General features: G+C 36.5%; 2 protein-coding genes across 4 annotated transcripts in view; both read left to right on the forward strand.

Moving 5' to 3' along the window:
- Positions 1-18,450, forward strand: part of stac (C2 and C2B_Munc13-like domain-containing protein staccato) — a 43,912-nt gene that overhangs the window by 24,482 nt on the left and 980 nt on the right. For all 3 annotated transcript variants that reach the window (XM_077437790.1, XM_077437791.1, XM_077437792.1), the window contains 14 exons: positions 4,755-5,061; positions 13,391-13,734; positions 14,114-14,161; positions 14,236-14,395; positions 15,122-15,301; positions 15,388-16,019; positions 16,090-16,344; positions 16,415-16,706; positions 16,805-17,037; positions 17,126-17,216; positions 17,291-17,500; positions 17,581-17,887; positions 17,971-18,094; positions 18,177-18,370. In XM_077437790.1, the coding sequence (XP_077293916.1) occupies positions 4,755-5,061; positions 13,391-13,734; positions 14,114-14,161; positions 14,236-14,395; positions 15,122-15,301; positions 15,388-16,019; positions 16,090-16,344; positions 16,415-16,706; positions 16,805-17,037; positions 17,126-17,216; positions 17,291-17,500; positions 17,581-17,887; positions 17,971-18,094; positions 18,177-18,370 (3,377 nt within the window). The remainder of the gene's footprint in view (positions 1-4,754; positions 5,062-13,390; positions 13,735-14,113; positions 14,162-14,235; positions 14,396-15,121; positions 15,302-15,387; positions 16,020-16,089; positions 16,345-16,414; positions 16,707-16,804; positions 17,038-17,125; positions 17,217-17,290; positions 17,501-17,580; positions 17,888-17,970; positions 18,095-18,176; positions 18,371-18,450) is intronic.
- On the forward strand, positions 1,997-4,493 carry Ssadh (succinic semialdehyde dehydrogenase). The gene has a single exon (XM_077437793.1). The coding sequence runs from the start codon at positions 2,155-2,157 to the stop codon at positions 3,664-3,666; it is 1,512 nt and encodes a 503-aa protein (XP_077293919.1). The 5' UTR covers positions 1,997-2,154; the 3' UTR covers positions 3,667-4,493.

Raw genomic sequence — 18,450 nt, forward strand, 5'->3', positions numbered from 1 at the left:
TCTTTTCTTTCTTCCTCTATTTCTAAAGTGACGATACGCCCTGGGTTTTCCAGCAAAATGCTGATTTTTTCGACATTGGTCATTGATTTTTTCGACATTGGTAATCAAAATATCAAGTGCATCAATCTTTGATAAATCAATTTTATTAAATTATCCTATCAAATATTTGTTTTTGTCGCAATATTAATATTGTAATATTTGAAATATTTGAGGCGAAGTTCTGTTTAAATTTGTGTATGTCCTAACGATAAACACACCGGATCAGCCTTACCGACGGCTGAGGCTGTTCTTTGCTATTCGCTCTGTACAAAAGTGTTCAAAAGGTAGATTTTCAAGCGAGTGACAAATTATTTGGATCCCGAACTCACCCATACGTAGCACTATCATAATATTTCTCTCTCTGTTACTCGCATTGCGAGTGAGCACACTAGAAAGAGACGAAATATAAAAACCGCCTTAACAACAACCAATTGTCGCTACATACTTTGACACGCATTGGTACCACTATATCAATTTGAAATTAATATTGTTTCTATTAACATTTCAAAATGAAATTCTTGTCATATACAGCGAAAGGACCTCCTACTTTTTACCAAAATTCAATTACCTGAAACTTCAGAATTAGTAAAGTGACTATATTCTTCAAATTTAAAATCAGAACATTTTAAATACCTCAGCAGCATGATTTAAGGTCTGTTCATACCTATCCAGCACGACCCGTATCCGACAGGTGTCATGCAAGTGCGGATAGTATTCTTTGGTACATTATATGGACGTATTCATACTCCATTCGCGCATGCGCATTTACGCATTCATGCGCGTCCATATAGAATGTACCAAAGAATACTATCCGCACTTGCATGACACTTGCAGGATACGGGTCGTGCTGGATAGGTATGAACAGACCTTTACCCGGCTTCGCTCAGTATTTGTAATATAAACAGCTTAAACATGGCGAATCTAATAGTAAATATTCATTTGTTTTTTTTATTTAAATTTATTTGAATCGAAAAAAATATAATATTCAACCCATTGAATTGTCGTCATAGAAACTTTTGTATGTTTACGAAGTTCCCAACCAAAGATACTTACATATATACATACTTACATACAAAGTCTCTTTCGAAATTATATATTAGATAAATAAAAGAAGTATAGTTTATTTTATTCTTCCACGCAAGGAAAAAAAAAGATAAGAATATTCCACAATATTTTTCAAACTTATACCACGGCGGCGACTATAAAGGTACGATTATTTCTCTATCTGTTACTCGCATTGCGAGTGAGCGCACTAGAAAGAGACGAAATATAAAAACCGCCTTAACAACAACCAATTGTCGCTACATATTTTGACACGCATTGGTACCACTATATCAATTTGAAATTAATATTGTTTCTATTAACATTTCAAAATGCAATTTTTGTCATATGCAGTGAAAGGCCCTTCTACTTTTTACCAAAATTCAATTACCTGAAACTTCAGAATTAGTAAAGTGACTATATTCTTCAAATTTAAAATCAGGACATTTTAAATACCTCAGCAGCATGATTTAAGGTCTGTTCGTACCTCATGCGCATGAATGCGTAAATGCGCATCCGCAAATGGAGTATGAATACGTCCATATAATGTACCAAAGAATACTATCCGCACTTGCAGGACACATGCACGATACGGGTCGTGCTGGATAGGTACGAACAGACCTTAAATCATGCTGCTGAGGTATTTAAAATGTCCTGATTTTAAATTTGAAGAATATAGTCACTTTACTAATTCTGAAGTTTCAGGTAATTGAATTTTGGTAAAAAGTAGAAGGGCCTTTCACTGCATATGACAAAAATTGCATTTTGAAATGTTAATAGAAACAATATTAATTTCAAATTGATATAGTGGTACCAATGCGTGTCAAAATATGTAGCGACAATTGGTTGTTGTTAAGTCGATTTTTATATTTCGTCTCTTTCTAGTGCGCTCACTCGCAATGCGAGTAACAGAGAGAGAAATAATCGTACCACTGACTGACGTTTAGTTTTCTGCGGCCTTGACAGCTGATTTTTGTCGAATCGCTTCCGATCCTAATTGAACAATTTTATCACTGGAGTCTCATTCCTGTTGAAACACACGTGTTTCTATCTCTGTACCTCTACCTATTCAAGATGTTGAGTGCCTCGGCAGTGCGTGCTGCTATGCGCCCCCGTGACATAACCTCTCGCGGCCTACATTTGCTGAAACAGATGGCTTTAATCAATGGAGAATGGGTCGGAGCCGCTTCGGGCCGTACGTTCCAAGTGATGAATCCAGCCGAGAACTCGGTCGTCGCAACCGTGCCGGATATGAACGCCGAAGATACACAGAAAGCCATTCGAGCTGCTGCAGATGCTTTCACAACCTGGCAAGACGTCACAGCGAAAGATCGATCTATTCTTCTAAGAAAATGGTACAACTTATTAGTACAGAATCAAAATGAAATAGCGACCATAATGACGTCAGAGTCTGGAAAACCAATCAAGGAATCACTCGGCGAAGTTACATACGGAAATTCCTTTATAGAGTGGTTCTCGGAAGAAGCGAGACGAATCAACGGTGAAATTATCCCCAGTCCGCAACAGAGCAAACAGATCTTTCTCACTCGGCAACCCATCGGCCCCGTCGCCTTGATCACACCGTGGAATTTTCCCCATGCTATGATTGCTAGGAAAGCTGGAGCTTCACTAGCCGCCGGGTGCACCTGCGTGATAAAACCAGCTGAAGATACTCCACTCACAGCTTTAGCCATGGCTCAGTTGGCTCAAGATGCCGGCATACCAAAAGGAGTCATAAACGTAATAACAAGTGATAGAAAGAATGCCCCCGAAATTGGAAAACTCCTATGTCAAAGCCCGCTCATAGCAGGAGTATCGTTTACTGGGTCTACTGCTGTCGGTAAAATTTTATATGAGCAGTGTGCTGATGGGGTAAAAAGGATCGGACTAGAGCTCGGTGGAAATGCACCGTTTGTTGTATTTAACAACGCAGATTTAAATAAAGCTGTTCAAGGAGCAATGGTTTCCAAATTCCGCAACTGTGGACAGACTTGCGTGTCTGCTAATAGATTTTTGATACAAGATGAAGTATTTGACGAGTTTGTCAGTATGATCTGCGATACCATGAAAACAACGCTTGTAATCGGGAATGGAAAAGATGAACATGTAACTATAGGACCACTGATCAACGATAATCAAATGAGAACTGTAAAGAATCTCGTCGACGATGCCGTCGCTAAAGGCGCCAAAGTAATGGTCGGTGGAAAGACTGCTGAAAAGTACGGCGATAAGTTCTTCGAGCCGACGGTGCTTACAAATATAACCGAAGACATGGCAGTGTACGGTAAAGAAATATTTGGACCTGTAGTTGTCTGTATCAGATTCAAAGATGAGCAGGAGGCTTTGGACATAGCGAATTGCACCAGAAGTGGTCTCGCTGCTTACGTTTACAGCAACGATATTGCGCAAGTCTTCAGAGTCTCGAAGAAACTAGAGTTTGGAATGGTCGGAGTCAACGAAGGGCTTATTTCAACCACGGAAGCTGCCTTCGGTGGTGTCAAAGAATCTGGAATCGGTCGGGAAGGCAGCTCTCACGGCATCGATGATTACATTTATATCAAATATGTATGTTTGGGTAATTTGTGAATAGGGTCAAATGATAAATAATGATAAAAGTAACGTAGTCAGTATAGCGTATTGCTCAAGTAATATGTTTCTATACTAAAATAACCAAAGGCATGTCTTCCATTTTAAAATATTGCAAAACATACTGCTGTGTGTGTTTATTTTTTGATCAAAATTATCAGAATTTGAATTTTAAAATGTTAATAGATTTAATTTGTAGGTACATAGTGGATAGTGTTTATATTTTTTATAATTATTTAATAATAAGATGCCCATCATTGGAAATGTAATACCTCTTTGTTGACATTCAGTTCTGCCTATTGTTAATTTCACTAAAAATAAGTTGCCATTTTCATCACTGTGATAAATAAGATCTAATCTTTTCGTTTTAGTCTTTTAATAGAATTATTATAATTATGCATATTTATAGCCAGGAACATATCAAAGATATTTTCTTAGAGATACTACATATTCCCAAATTATTTTTCAAAAATTGTATGGGGCTAATAATTCTGTTTTAATTTTTCACTATAAATATTGTATTTATAAGTGAGTAAGACTAGAAATAGTAAAAATAAAATCTTTATCTTCCTAATTTTGGCCCCTGCTTGTATTTTACAATTTTATTTTTTGTTATTTTAATTAATGTGTTGTATTAAAAAAAAATTGTTTTCATTAATTAGAATTTTTACATTCAAATTCTACAAAGTTTTTCGTTATTAAAGTAATATATACCTAAAAGTTCGATAAAACAAAGATGTTGAACGATAAGAAATTATTCAATTTGTCTTCATCTAAACACACATGTATGTACATGTTTTATCAAATTACCGAAAATAAAGCATCGTAAATGAAACTGTTTGTTTTTTTTGTATCCTGGATTATATGATTATTTTTATCAGTAACATTTTGGCAGTGGTACATAGTAGACCATTCTTTAATTATTTTAAAATTAAAAGCTTGTAAAAAATACATACATGTCACTAGCAAAGAAAAAGCGACCTAGTATTTTTAAAAGGTAAATTAGCAATAAACAAAGTCCCTTCAAACTCAATGAATATTTAAGCAAATTCCGTTTAATATTGCCAATTTTCGTTTTATTATTTCAGAATACAAGAAGTCGACGACAGTTTCTTCGAAAAGTTTGGTTCGTTGCTGCGTCAACACTCGGTGAAAGCGGCCATAGCCGAATCGACACCTCTCGCTCCGCTTCACGAGGAGATTGTAAAAAGTGAAACTATCACCGAAGAAGCTGCCACACCTTCAGATGTCGACGTCTTGGAAGGCGGAGCTTCCATCGAGGCAAGATTCGGCTGCACCGACACCGACAGCGGCAATGAGACGCTCATTGATCCGGATTCCGAGACTGAGGAGTTTGGAAAGCTTGAATTATATGAAGAAGCAGTTGGATGGAATGTAAGTATTGTTTGAGTTTAACACTTTCGCAGACACGTCTGCAATTGCTGTCATTTTTACAAACCTCTTCTTATTTGTATGTTGCATAGGACACGTCTGCAAATGCAGACACGCATATAATACCCCTCAGTTGAAAGCACTACACGCTAAGCACTGAACTATGTTGCTGGTTAATATACATATGTTCATTGTAAATCGATGTTTTATTTTTTATTTTATCTTTAATTCATACCAGGAAGGCCTAACAGGCAACCCCAATGCGCCTTCCTGGCCAGGAACATTGTACATTTGATACAAATATTATTAATATTATACAAAGTACATAGATACATATCAATTAATATCCATAGAGACGTCTATGGAAAAAAATTGTAAATTTGCAGCATTTGATAAATTCGAGATTGCTGAAAACTCGAGATTTTGCGAGAAAATGGGTAACATTGCCAATTTGTTGGAACCGTTCCAATGAAAATCAGATAAATTGGCAAACTCTGATAGGAAACCATCGACCTGGCGTCACAAATCCAAGGTCTGGCCAGCAGAAACCAGTGGGATTTTAACTCGTGACCACTATGTTCAAAGCATTATATGCTCTCCACTAGTCTATTCTGCTGGTTGTTAATCTTAATTGTTATTCAAGTGTCAAGTGTGTATGTTAATTCAAGTGTCCAAAGAATATCGCATGGCTAATGAATAGTGTTTTCCCTACATTTTTGACATGGATCTTTGAAACATGTTAAAAAACCTACACACTGGAATCACTTAAGTCACTGATCTAGCGATAGTTATTGGCCACTTGTAACGAACGGATTTACGTGCGCTTATCTGATCTCGTGGTGGGAGTGCAGAGGGCGTTTACGTCGTTCTTCCAAGGGTCGGGTTCTATGGAAACGTGGACTAACCTTGGGATAGTGTTATGTATGTATATAGTCGGGGAGGTTCCTGACTGCAAATCGTTTCCGTTGATCACAGCTTCCTCGTGGTTGGGGAGCTGGCTCTGCGGTCGTCTTCTCGTTGAAGCACCGCTGGTCAGGTCACAGCAGCGGGAGGGGGAGGCAGGAGACAAACTCCGTACTGCCTCATGTGGACACAAGATGGCGATCTCTGGGCGTCTCTGAAGACGCTCGGCGGAGATGCTGGATAGGGAGGTCCTTCCCGGCTGCCGGCTGGCTGTAGAGAGGAGAGGTTCTGCGGTCCTCTGGTCGGGTCCTCTCACGGCTGAGGTTTCTCCGGAAACGGCGTGAGGAATGCAGGGGACGTGGTGCTGGAACTCAGGGGAGGGAGTGATGCTACACTCGACCTCAAAGCGGTTCCTCAGCACTGATGGTGGATCTCTGGGCCCCGTCTCCCCCTGGAGACGTGCACAGGAGAGATCTTTCTTCGACGGACGATCGCGGGTGAGAGAGCGCGCTCTACATGCGCGCGCGCCTATAAGGCTTTTCCCTGGGTGGCCACTCGAAATAAAGGGCGAGTGTTGCCCTATGGGACGATGGGAGAACGTCGCGTTACACACTTTTATTAAAATGATACATTTCCGTAAATTACATACCATAAACGGCTCCAGTACATAATACGAAACACGAGAGAGAATATCCGCTGTCTAAGTGCATTCGGGGGTTAACAATGGAGACCCCCAATTGGCCTAATGGGAGTAAGTGGCCGCTGAACCCGAGAACCCGAGAGCGTGAGAGTGCGAGACACTTAAAACTGTACGTGTCTAGACAATGGATAAATAAACGGATCACGGAAGCTGTGGTGAGCAACTTGTCCTTTATAAGGAGATACTTAGGCCATATCAGGGGATTCTGAAACGAGCGCTTGTTGCACGTGGACCTCCTGAATCATTCAATAAATGCTGTGAAGCGACTTTGGCTTTTCACTTGGCTCCTCAACCCACCCCTACGCAATAATACCTTATTGTGATGACTTTAAAATCCATGTGGCGAGCGACTTAAGCATGGCCAATGGCTGTATTGTATCTTCTATTACCGCTTTGATAATTTTCCAGTGGGCAACCCTGTGGAACGTCACGCGTTTCCCAGTACCACGCTTTAGCGCTCATTCATATATATGTACATACACCCAATACATATGTACATATATTGAAAATATTAGGTACAATTGTAACAAGAAATCGATTCCAATTTGGCACTATTATATAATGTAAACAAGAGTCTGCCCTTGGTATGAATATATTGATTTTTGCACACTAGTTATGTCTAACTATGCGATTTTTCGAATCGTCCATTAGTCAGTTGGTGGGTGGACGACTACCCCACGCGTCCTATAATCGTCAGAATGCGTCAAAAGTGGTTTCCACCGGAAATAATGTTCTTCGAATACGTGGGTTTGTGACAAGTGCGTATAAATATGCTTTTCTTTAGTTCTATCACATTTTTACGGATCAATATATTCAGTCAACTATTGCGATGCGCTGAATGTTTAACTGTGGCATTTGATTGAAAATAGTGCACGTATTTTTTAAGTGTAGTTGTTATCAATTTATATGTGAATTACCATTTTATAAATTTTAGTTGGTTTTTATAAATTTATGGCCTACCATAAAATATTTATAAATGATAAGATTATGCGATTAGATTATTATATATTGCATGCTTTTTTGATCATAATGAATTAGGTTTTTGTACTTTTATTTATGTACATACTAGGGTTTCTGATTTCCCGGACTGCCAATTCTCGAGATGGAGCTCGAGATCATTCCTGGGATTCCCGGGATACCGGAACAAACGATGTATTTTTTTTCAGTTTAATTCATTTTTTGTAAACATGAATATTAAAAATAAGTAAACAGTATATATATGTAGGCATATTAACAGGAAAAAATGTAATTATAAAAGTAAATTTATCTGAAATAGCTTCTTTAGAATATTTTTCGTATAAGATTTACGCTATTTATTTAAATTGTATTTAATTTAATTTAGCATGGAACTACCGAATGTAGTATTTTAAGCATTGATTTCTTCTAGATTTATGGGTGAGAAAGGAATGAAATGACGGCGTGATTTAATGCACGCTCTTTAATATGACGATCGGGAAGGAAGTAAAGTGGTAGCCACCAACAATTGGTCTCAACTCATAGAATGGCGACCCAAACTTGACCATGTCGTAGAGTCCCCACAGCTTTAATAATTCAGTTTGTCTATCTTTGGTTGTACAAAAGTTATTTCCAATAAAAATGCTAGAGGATTATTTTTATGCTAATAATATATGTAATTTATATTTAAATAATATGCATACCAGATATTGTAAAAATGTTTTATAACCTTTTTTATTTGATTATGAGAGTTATGCAAAATGATAAATTTAACTGAAACATTTTTTATTACCTCAAATCGTAAAAGATGTTAATAAAATTATTTATATATATGTATATATCTATATATAAACTAATATGAAGGTTAGCAGCTGTGTGTTGGTTTTCCCTTTTCACATCCAGAAATATATTGGGACAGTTATTTCGAAACAAGTCACGGCCGCAACACAAACACACAAACACTTGATAGTAAACTAGCTCGAAGTTAAAAAAACTTGAGTAGTTCTCAATGCTATAGTACCCATCTGCTTTCGAGTAGTGATTACGAAGATGATGATGATGATGTTCACAAGTGGCTATCGGTCTGCGTCATTCACTGATCCATTTCATCCATCAACCGCCCTCATCCAGAGGTCTGTGGAATGTTTAAGAAGGTATAAATTACGCGTTCGCTATATACATAAATCTGATAAAAGGCGAAACATGCCGTTTCAATTAGTGATGTTTTCAACGCTCCCATTAGCAGGCCATCCTATATAAATAATCCCTTTGTTTTTAAAATGGCCAATGACCACATTTGGAAACCGGACTGTGTGCTCATCGACTGAGAATTCACAATTGTCGTTTGAAAAATTGTATTCAGAGCATTTCCACTAATTCGGTGTATTGTATTCATACTGTCATACATATTTTAGATAATCTATAGCTACATGGTTTTTTTTTAATATTAGTTAATCTCTGTTCTTACCTATCGAGCACGAACCGGCAGTTGCAGGCAACCTGCAAGAACGGACAGTATTCTTTGGTATATCGTATATGGACGCGTATGAATGCGTGAATGCGCATGCGCGAATGGAGTATGAATTCGCCCATATGAATGTAACAAATAATACTGTCCGTACTTGCAGGATACCTGCTGCTGCCGGTTCGTGCTGGATAGGTATGAACAGAGCTTTAAGCTTGATTATGATTAGTAGAGCCCGGAATCTGAAGGGGCTGTTTATTGTTCAAAGATTGTAAATGCATTGTCAAAGGTTTGCCGAACCTTTTTTACAAAGGATTTACAACAATGGAACAATAGGCGGCACGTTTCCGGCCCCTTCAGATTCCGACCTCTAATGACACTGTTCGACAAATGACGACTTTTAAAATGTTTCAGAGACGGGATATGACTTTTCTTATAGATCTATGCCCAGTGAACACGAATCTGGTAATAAAAAGTGTTGATTGGCTCGAGATTCGGAGATATATGTGTTTTTTAAATCGCGTGATTTTTCTATATCTTGGTGTTGTTCGGTCAATTTCTCAAAATCTGTTAATTTTCTGTTCAAAATGAATATTGGAATCTAGAGTCGGGTATTTTATCTTTCATTTGTAGTACTTTTCAGCTTTCAAATCTCTCTAAGTAGTCGTCCAGTTCAAATCAAAAGTCAAAATTACGTAGTTTCACTTGTGATTTTTTCCCACTGTTAATACTATATTATATTGAGTATTTTCTATTGAAACATGTTTATTAGGATAGTGTTCTGGCCACACTATTTTTTGATTTCGTTTAAAAGGGTTAATTGGATGTGTGGTGAATTTTAAACCGGTAAAATTATGACCAAAAACTTCGTATTAGTAGAGCACAAATTTGTGTTGTGTGCGCTGCATCATTGAACGCTGCATCATGTGCGTCATTGTATACAACGATATCGTAGTAGATGAATCAATCAACAACGATATCGACATGCAGTATGATGAATCAATTGACGTTTCAATTTTCTACTCAAAATTTCATACATAGTTTCATAGCAAAATTTGTTCAATATTTTCATAGGCATTCCAATGTTAAGAACATACTCAAAAGTGTTTCACGTGGACTTTAGCGGTGAGAGGAGTATTCATGTCATTATTTATTCGTACAATCTTATTATTTCTTCAAATATTATTGTTGCATAGGGGTGGGTGGAGGATCCAAATAAAAGGCCAAAGTCGCTTCACAGCATTTATTGGGTGATTAAGGAGATCCACGCACTGCCAGTGCTCCGTCCAAAAATGTCTTGGTATGGCCTAAGTACCTGCTTATAAAGGGCAGGTCGCTCAGTGCATCTTCCTCGACACGTTTGTTTACCTATTGTTATAGTCACGTACCAGATATGCAGTCCCGCGATTTCGCGCTGTCAGTTCTGAGAACTCTAGCGGGAAGCGGCTGGGTGCCGTTACCGACCACTAAGTCCATTCGGGGGTCTCCATTGTTAGCCGATAGCACTTAAGCCTGGAGATAATCCTTGAAAACCCATTATAACGGCGGCTCTTTTTGGCATATGCTACATTATCGACCACTGTCAAACCTATGACAATACAAGGATAAAAACACTCCAGGGGGTGAGACTTGTGAGGGGACGCGACGATACTTGGCATATCAGCGCTTTGTTCAATTAAAAAAACCACGTGCTGAGTACTTCTCGGTGTCTTTACATTAAAGGTAAAAAGACCCACACAAACCTCGATATATTTTGTATTTAGTAAATATTTAAATTCTCCGCCCCACATTGGTTTTGATCTTGGAATTTGATTGACTGTATGCATCAATCGAAATTCTTTTCAATTCTCGAATATGTATGACTATTGCTGAATCATTGCAGCAGTTGTACCATTTTATATACATACATATCTTATTGTCGTTGATTATAATAGTGTTTATTAATACACTATTGTGTTCATTCAGTAACGGAACACGTGTAAACTAATATTTTATTGACCTCGACCAATCTGGAATGTAATAACAACTACCTTTAGACGTAAGGTAAACAATTATTAGATAAACAAGTGTTGGATCAATTTTTAAATTAATCGTTCTTTCATATTGTACATATATACTACTATAATCTATATTACTAATAATAAAACGTACAGTGATTTTGATAGATAGATATATATATGCAGATATGAACAGTGTTGTCTTTCAATATCCGTAACAACAGATATCCAACGGAAAATTCTTCCAATGCATATTGTATTAAAAAAAAAACTATTTTTTTAATCGTGCATACATACATTCATACATATCTACATATAAACTTGTAATCATCTTTTTTCAAAATTATTTCATTATCAGTTATTTAAAAATACATTTTTGGAAAGCAAAGGTTTATTTATAAATCCAATTAGTAACATATATATGAAAATTTCTGATTTTTAACAAAGGCTTTCCGGAAATCATTGAAAAATCACTAAAATACGGTACAACATTAGGGCTGCCATAATTGTCGAGATGACGACCGGGACATTTGGGAATTTAATGATAAATGGTAAAATTGAAATCCTGAGCTTGAACCATCGAATCATTGAAAATGTTTAGCAACTTTTGATTATTTTAAGATTACTAAAATATGTTTCTAATGCGGCGGTAACTGAAAAATTATTATTTTTAGTGTATATACTATTTTTTTTAAATTAAAAGAACTTCAAAATGTTTAATTTTTTCATTCAAAAAGGGGAAAGATATCTTAGTATTTATTATTTGTCTTAAAAATTCGAGATTTTGTCGCATCCATTTAAAATTTTCATTAAAAATTGAAATTTGTAACGACGATTGTTGCGCCCCCAGCTTTTGAGCCTGCGACCGTTGCTCCCTTCGCACCGCTCTGTATATACCATTAAGTAATAAATAATAACCAGGGACTCTAAATTCGTACTTTTTCTTGAATCCTTGCGGTCCGGTCGTTTCATCTTTCATTCTCACTTTTCTTTCTTAGTTTTTAGATAAATAGAATACCGGTTCAACTGACTCGTGTACTGGGATACAGGGACACAGATCTATAATCCGGGACATGTCAGCCATACATAGCCAGCAGCATGGCTTGGTGGTTGGGATTTTACCTAGCGCCGAGAGGTCGCCGGGTTCGATCCCGTGAGTTGACCTCGATTGAAAATAATTTATTCCGAATTATCCGTAATGCTGCTGGTCAAACTTAGATATTTGTGCCTCTACGTTGATCGTTTCCTATCAGAGTTTGCCAATTTTTCTGATTTCATTGTTGAAACGGTTCCTCCATTAAATGGGCTAAAAACCCATCCTACCCACTATGTCACCACTATTTGAGCATGATTTATGTACAATAAATAATATGTAGAAAATTCATAGATGTCTCGTTAATTTCGAGTTTTTTAGTGTCTCGTAATTCAGCGACTTGTGTAATTGGCAAGGAAGACGCATTGGGGTTTACCTGTTAGGCCTTCCTGGCACATATGTACATATATATGTATGTAAAATAAATAAATAAACATATGGCTCTATACTACATTGATGTGAAAACTTTGTATGTACCAAATGTATGCGCTGCGCTATCTGGTGGTATTTAAAGTGAACTTCGAAGATATAATCTAGTTAACATGGATGCACCCACTTATCACTGTCATTGTGAATCGGTTTTGTTAATTATGGTGTGTTTTTATTGCATAAAGCAAGCCATTTCAGTGTGCATTTTTCCTGTTGCACTTTAGATTGTTTTTTTTTATTTGTCGGAAAAGCCCGATCGTCTCCAAATAGCCGCTGGCCCATTCATGTTGGTGGTGCAATGGATGTAGGAGAGCTTTCCGTGCAACACCCCTGAGTGTTGTGCTGGTTAAAATAGATTTTGGCAACAGCAGCAAATCGCACGCTGGTCCTGTCCCGTTTTATAGTTATGCAGTCGCCTTCTGGTTGAGCACACCTTTCCATCAATCGCGATGAACTTCCGGTGAAAAAAGTTTTCCCCCGGAAAAGTTTTACATTCAAGTGTTGCAGGCGAGATATGCGTTCAAAATGAACGGCACTCTCAGGCGTAACAATTTCAGAGGTCTGAAAAAAGATGCTCTTCAGAGGCAGACCACACTGTTGATAGAATACATGACTGTGAGTTAAACAATCGTCGGAATTTAACCACTTCTACTGACAGTTATGGACCACTTGTTTATGCGTCGGACGTTGTGCAGATCATCGATAAATTAATGCATGCAGTGTTTTTTTTCCCACGTTTCAAAGTGTGTAAATTTCCTGTTAATTTGTATTATTATATTTATCTGTTTTAGATCGACGAACTGTACAAGGAGATCTTGTACGAGATAGTTCACAATGTTGGCTGTGATGTCAGTGTGGAAATCGGTCAGCTACCCCTCTTGGGATACGTGCAGGATGCCTTTAAAATTCCTAATGAAAAACATCATGAGCTGCTGGCCGAAGCCGAAGCTAAAGAACCACCGGATGTTATGCTCAACGTGGAAATCATCGAAGCTAAAGATCTTCAGCCGAAAGATCCTAATGGAATGAGCGATCCATTCGTCACCATGTACCTTATGTCGAATAAAACTCAACGGTACAACACTTCAGTAAAGACAGCAACGCTCGATCCCTCGTGGGAAGAACATTTTTCATTGTAAGTTATTTGTTTTGTATGTATATAAGTATAGTTGTTGATAATTTTAATACAGTTTGAATGTAGTGCAATTATTTTTTATAATTATATTACATAATGAAAAACATGGAAATGTATAATAGTACGGGGAGACATTTTTTTCATCAAACAGTTGAATTTTGAAGTAGAAAGTTAATTTTTTTGTAAAGCCAATGCTCTTGGCAAAGTTTCTTGGCAGTGAAATAATCAGGAAAAAATGTACACACATTATCCTAAATTAAATTCTGTACTCGTAGTCTGTAATGTATGTATGTAGGTGTAAACTATAATACAAATGCCATTAACATTCTGGTTCGATGTATCTTTAATTATATTTTTAATTATTTATTATATTTTACAGACCCGTTGTTGATAATCCAGCTGAGGATACTTTATGCATAGAAGTTTGGTACGAATTATTTTCAATATATAATTCAATTTTAAAATAAATATAATATTAACTGACTGTATTGTTCAAAATAGGGATTTCGATCCAGCGGAATCAGTGAAAGAAAAAATGTCTAAGATTTTAGACGTCAAAGGCGTGAAAGGGCTTAGAAAGTTAATGAAAGAAATTGCCGTGACAGCATCAACAGGCAAACACGATAATGAATTAATTGGAAAAGCTAATATACCTCTAAAGGTAAAGAATATAACATGTTATTTTTTGGCTACTAATATGTACGTAACTAAAGAAAAGCGTCAAGATTATTTTTAAAAGTGTGATTCACTGAAGTTGCCACTTTAAATGCGACATGACAAATGATACCTCGTTTTAGATAATTGTATCATTGTTTGTTGTTGTAGGTTTAATTTGACTGTAGAAGTTAACTTGTGCTTAGATGAATTCTAGTACATATTCTTTTATCTGAAGAATAGTTTTTTTTTTAGTTTATCTTTAAGTGATACCAGGAAGGCTTAACAGGTAATCCCAATGCGCCTTCCTGTCCAGAAACATTGTACATTTGATATAAATATTATTAGTAATATACAAAGTTGAAAATTTTCAGCATTTTAAACAATGCAGCAAAATACATATAAATTAACATCCACATAGACATGTATGGTCAAATTTGTAAATTTGCAGCATTTTATACAATTCCGCGAAATTCGAGATTGCTGAAAACTCGAGATTTTGCGAGAAAATGGGTAAGGTTGCCAATTTGTTGGGACCATTTCAATGAAAATCAGATAAATTGGCAAACTCTGTTAGGAAACGATCGATCTGGAGTCACAAATCCAAGGTCTGGCTAGCAGAAACCAGTGGGATTTGAACCCGTGACCACTCTGTTCAAAGCATTATATGCTAACCACTAGTATATTCTGCTGGTTGAAGAATAGCATCTAATAGGAATGTGTTTTATTTCAGAGTATCCCAACAACAGGCATGACGATGTGGTATAGTCTAGACAAGCCGAAAAAAGCAAAACGACAAGGTTTAATCAAAGCAAGATTGGTATTTACAGCGGAAAAGATTTCAGAAGTTGCCATACAAGAGCACCGACATCTACTGAGAATTTTACTTTTGCATGAGCTGGAACATTCAAAGGTATTTACACTCTAAAAATTTGAGCCTAAATGGTATTTATCGTTCATGAGATGTTCAGTAAATAATAAATTTGTATTTTTTTCTAGGTGGCACCTTACTGGTGGGCTGGTAACTATAGCGTCCATGCTGAAGCATTAATATCCCAACACAGTGCTCAAAGTGGACTCGGACTTAAGGAGAATAATATGGCTCAGTGGACAGTTTTCTGTGCAATACATGCAGACCATCCTCTGAGTTTTGCTTTGTTCAACACCATACTGAACAAACTTATGAAACCTTTAGAAACTAATCAATTGGGTGACGACGAAGTGAATTTATTCTGGGACGGCGTTAGGAAGATATTGCCGTCTTGTTACAGTATAATTAGAAAGCTAAGGAAGAAAACGACCGGCGATAAGAATGTTCTTAAAATTTTAAAAGATGTTTTGATACTATTGTGTATGTTGTCTGAGATGAAAGTTCCTGATGGTTTTGATTTGTTCCCTGAAAAACTGTACGGATGGTTAAAACAAGGTGAGGGTGTTAAGAATGACGTTCGAGAAGTGATGCTGCAGGCTATACATCAAGGTGCTACCGAGTGGTTCATGGAGATTACGGAAAATATTGAAGCTAATAGTGAGACTGAAGAAGGAAGGCTGCAAAACTTGATCAAAATCATCCAAATGGTCAGATCGGATTTGCAACGTGCCGTCGAGTATTATGACAAATGCTATGCACAGTGAGTTTGATATTTAAATGTGAATTCTGTTTTGTATTTACTATCAATTAATACGCATCCATTTCTATAGGACTGTTCGCTTCCCATATTCCAAAACTTTATATACGATCTTCGAGAAGAAGTTATCTGAAATAATAGAAGCAGAAGTAGTCGATGTCTGTAAGAGTTTGAAACGTCTCAGTTACAACAATAATGAAAACCAAGTTATGTTAGCTGATGAAAGCGGCGAAGGTACGAGATTAGGAGTACCGATGGTCAACGGAGAGCCACTGGCAATGGGGACGACATTGTTCGAGTTGTATTTAGTTTTGCAAAGATTTTTAGCGTAAGTTATCTATGAATTTATTTATGATTGAATTTGTATCTGTATGTATTTACATATAACAACATTTTAGGTTGGGTCAAGGATTGTTTCCAGCAGATTGGTCTTCACTGGCCATATCCAAGTTCCATTATTGGTTCCATGGCGGAGTTGCACAATGGTTAGATATTGCCGTATTCAAAGCTCACACACGTATAGAAAAAGCCGTAGCTCTAGATCAACTAACTCCGGTCGATACTTCTGTCAAATACAGCAGCTCGGCAGTTGATACTTTAGCGATATTTTATCAAATTAAAGTATTTTGGGATCAGCTAGCTTGGCCGGATGCTGAGGGTTCTTATGCATTCGTCGCCAAAATAATAGATGTTAGTTTGATTTATTACATACATAACTAATTCGAGTTAATAACTAGTATTATATAATTTGATAATTTTCTGACGTAATTTTATTATTGATTTTCTAGGATATTTGTTCATGTTGTGTTTATTATGCTGATAAAATGTCTGAAAAAGTCGAAGGAGTTGGTATGGTGACCACTGTTTATGAGACCAAGTTTCAAGTCACGAATGAATGGTGTCTTGCAATAAATAATATAGATTATGTCAAGTCAAATTTGAATTCATTCGTTGAAGAATTGGGAATGACTGACATACTTAGTAGGTTAAGTGATTTAAGATCTCCCATGGAAGCTGATAGGTCTGTATAATTTTACAATTTTCAATTTGCACTGTAAGCCTGCCTGTAAAACATATGTGTATTTATATTAATGATTAATTGATTACAGATGTAAGGAAACGTTACAAAACGTCATTGCAAACTCATTAGATACAATTACAAATAAAATCTTAGAATTAATTGAAATGGTTGTTAGGAAGGTAATTATTCAATCGAATGTGATATTATTGATAATACTGTAAAATATTGTATTCATATTTAATATTTATTATAGATGATGCCTTCGATTTCTCGATTCTTATTGGAAGGTGCTGAACTTCTACATCAAGATTGTTCCAGCATGGACCGCGTGATGATGTACTTGGAGGATAGTCTTTCAATTTTGCATGCAAATCTCAGCGAAGACAATTTCACCCGAACATTGGACGTTATTTGGGATCAACTTAGTGACTTATTATATAAATTAGTCGAAAGCAATTTAGAAGTGAGAATCGGCTTTTATATGAAATCACCAAATAATTTCAATTTAATTCAATAGTATTAATGTGCGATTTATCTTTACAGAAAAGAAGACCGCCTTCATTTTTTTCCAATCTTCACGAGTGCCTTAAATTGATGATAAATTCATTCAAGAAAGACAACACTGCATCGAGTTGCAACGACACTCTTCAACGAATAGAATATTTATTGAAACTTCACGGTTTTGAGACTTCGGAATTGATTCATCAATACTTCATTGAGCGATGGGAAGAGCAGAAGAAGTTGGGACAGTCGCAATTCGGTGTTTTGGCCGTTCGGGCCATGTTTTGCGATTCTGCTGTCAAAATTGAAGTTATCAATGCTAGAAATTTACTTCCTATGGATTCCAATGGTACCGTTTGATTAGCTATATAAGTATAATTTCATATGAATATATATATTGATCAACTTTTTGACGTTCATTATGCGTTTCAGGAAGCGTCGATTCTTTCATAAGGATCCATCTAATGCCGGAAGACCTTTTCGCCGGTACAATAAGACCGAAAACTCAAACCCACAACAAAAATTTGTTCCCTCTTTACGATGAAACGTTCACCATGTATGTACATATATTCAATATCAATTTGATCAAAATTTTGAAATTAAAATTGTATATTTATAAATTTGTTTATTTATTATAGTATTTTAACACCCGAGCAAAGAAATTGCAAAAATGGACTCATAGTGTTTAATGTCAAAGATAAAGACATGTTTGGCATGTCTAATCAATATTTGGCCGAGGCTTTCCTTCACTTTAGTGAAATTGCAGAGAACGTTGACGATATTAGAGGTTTACCTCAAGTTCATTTGATGTTATCGAGACCGACTAAACTAGGTAAGCATTAATGGTGTACTGTTGTGTATATGCATTTAGTTTATACTCAATGATTTTTATTTCATGTTTTTTAAATTATG

Source organism: Arctopsyche grandis, chromosome 9 (assembly GCF_051622035.1).
Source record: "Arctopsyche grandis isolate Sample6627 chromosome 9, ASM5162203v2, whole genome shotgun sequence".
In the NCBI taxonomy this organism is placed as follows: Eukaryota; Metazoa; Arthropoda; class Insecta; order Trichoptera; family Hydropsychidae; genus Arctopsyche; species Arctopsyche grandis.

What these genes read in the sequence shown, in the direction of transcription:
- Ssadh (XM_077437793.1), top strand. Translation starts at nt 2,155, where the DNA reads ATGTTGAGTGCCTCGGCAGTGCGTGCTGCTATGCGCCCCCGTGACATA.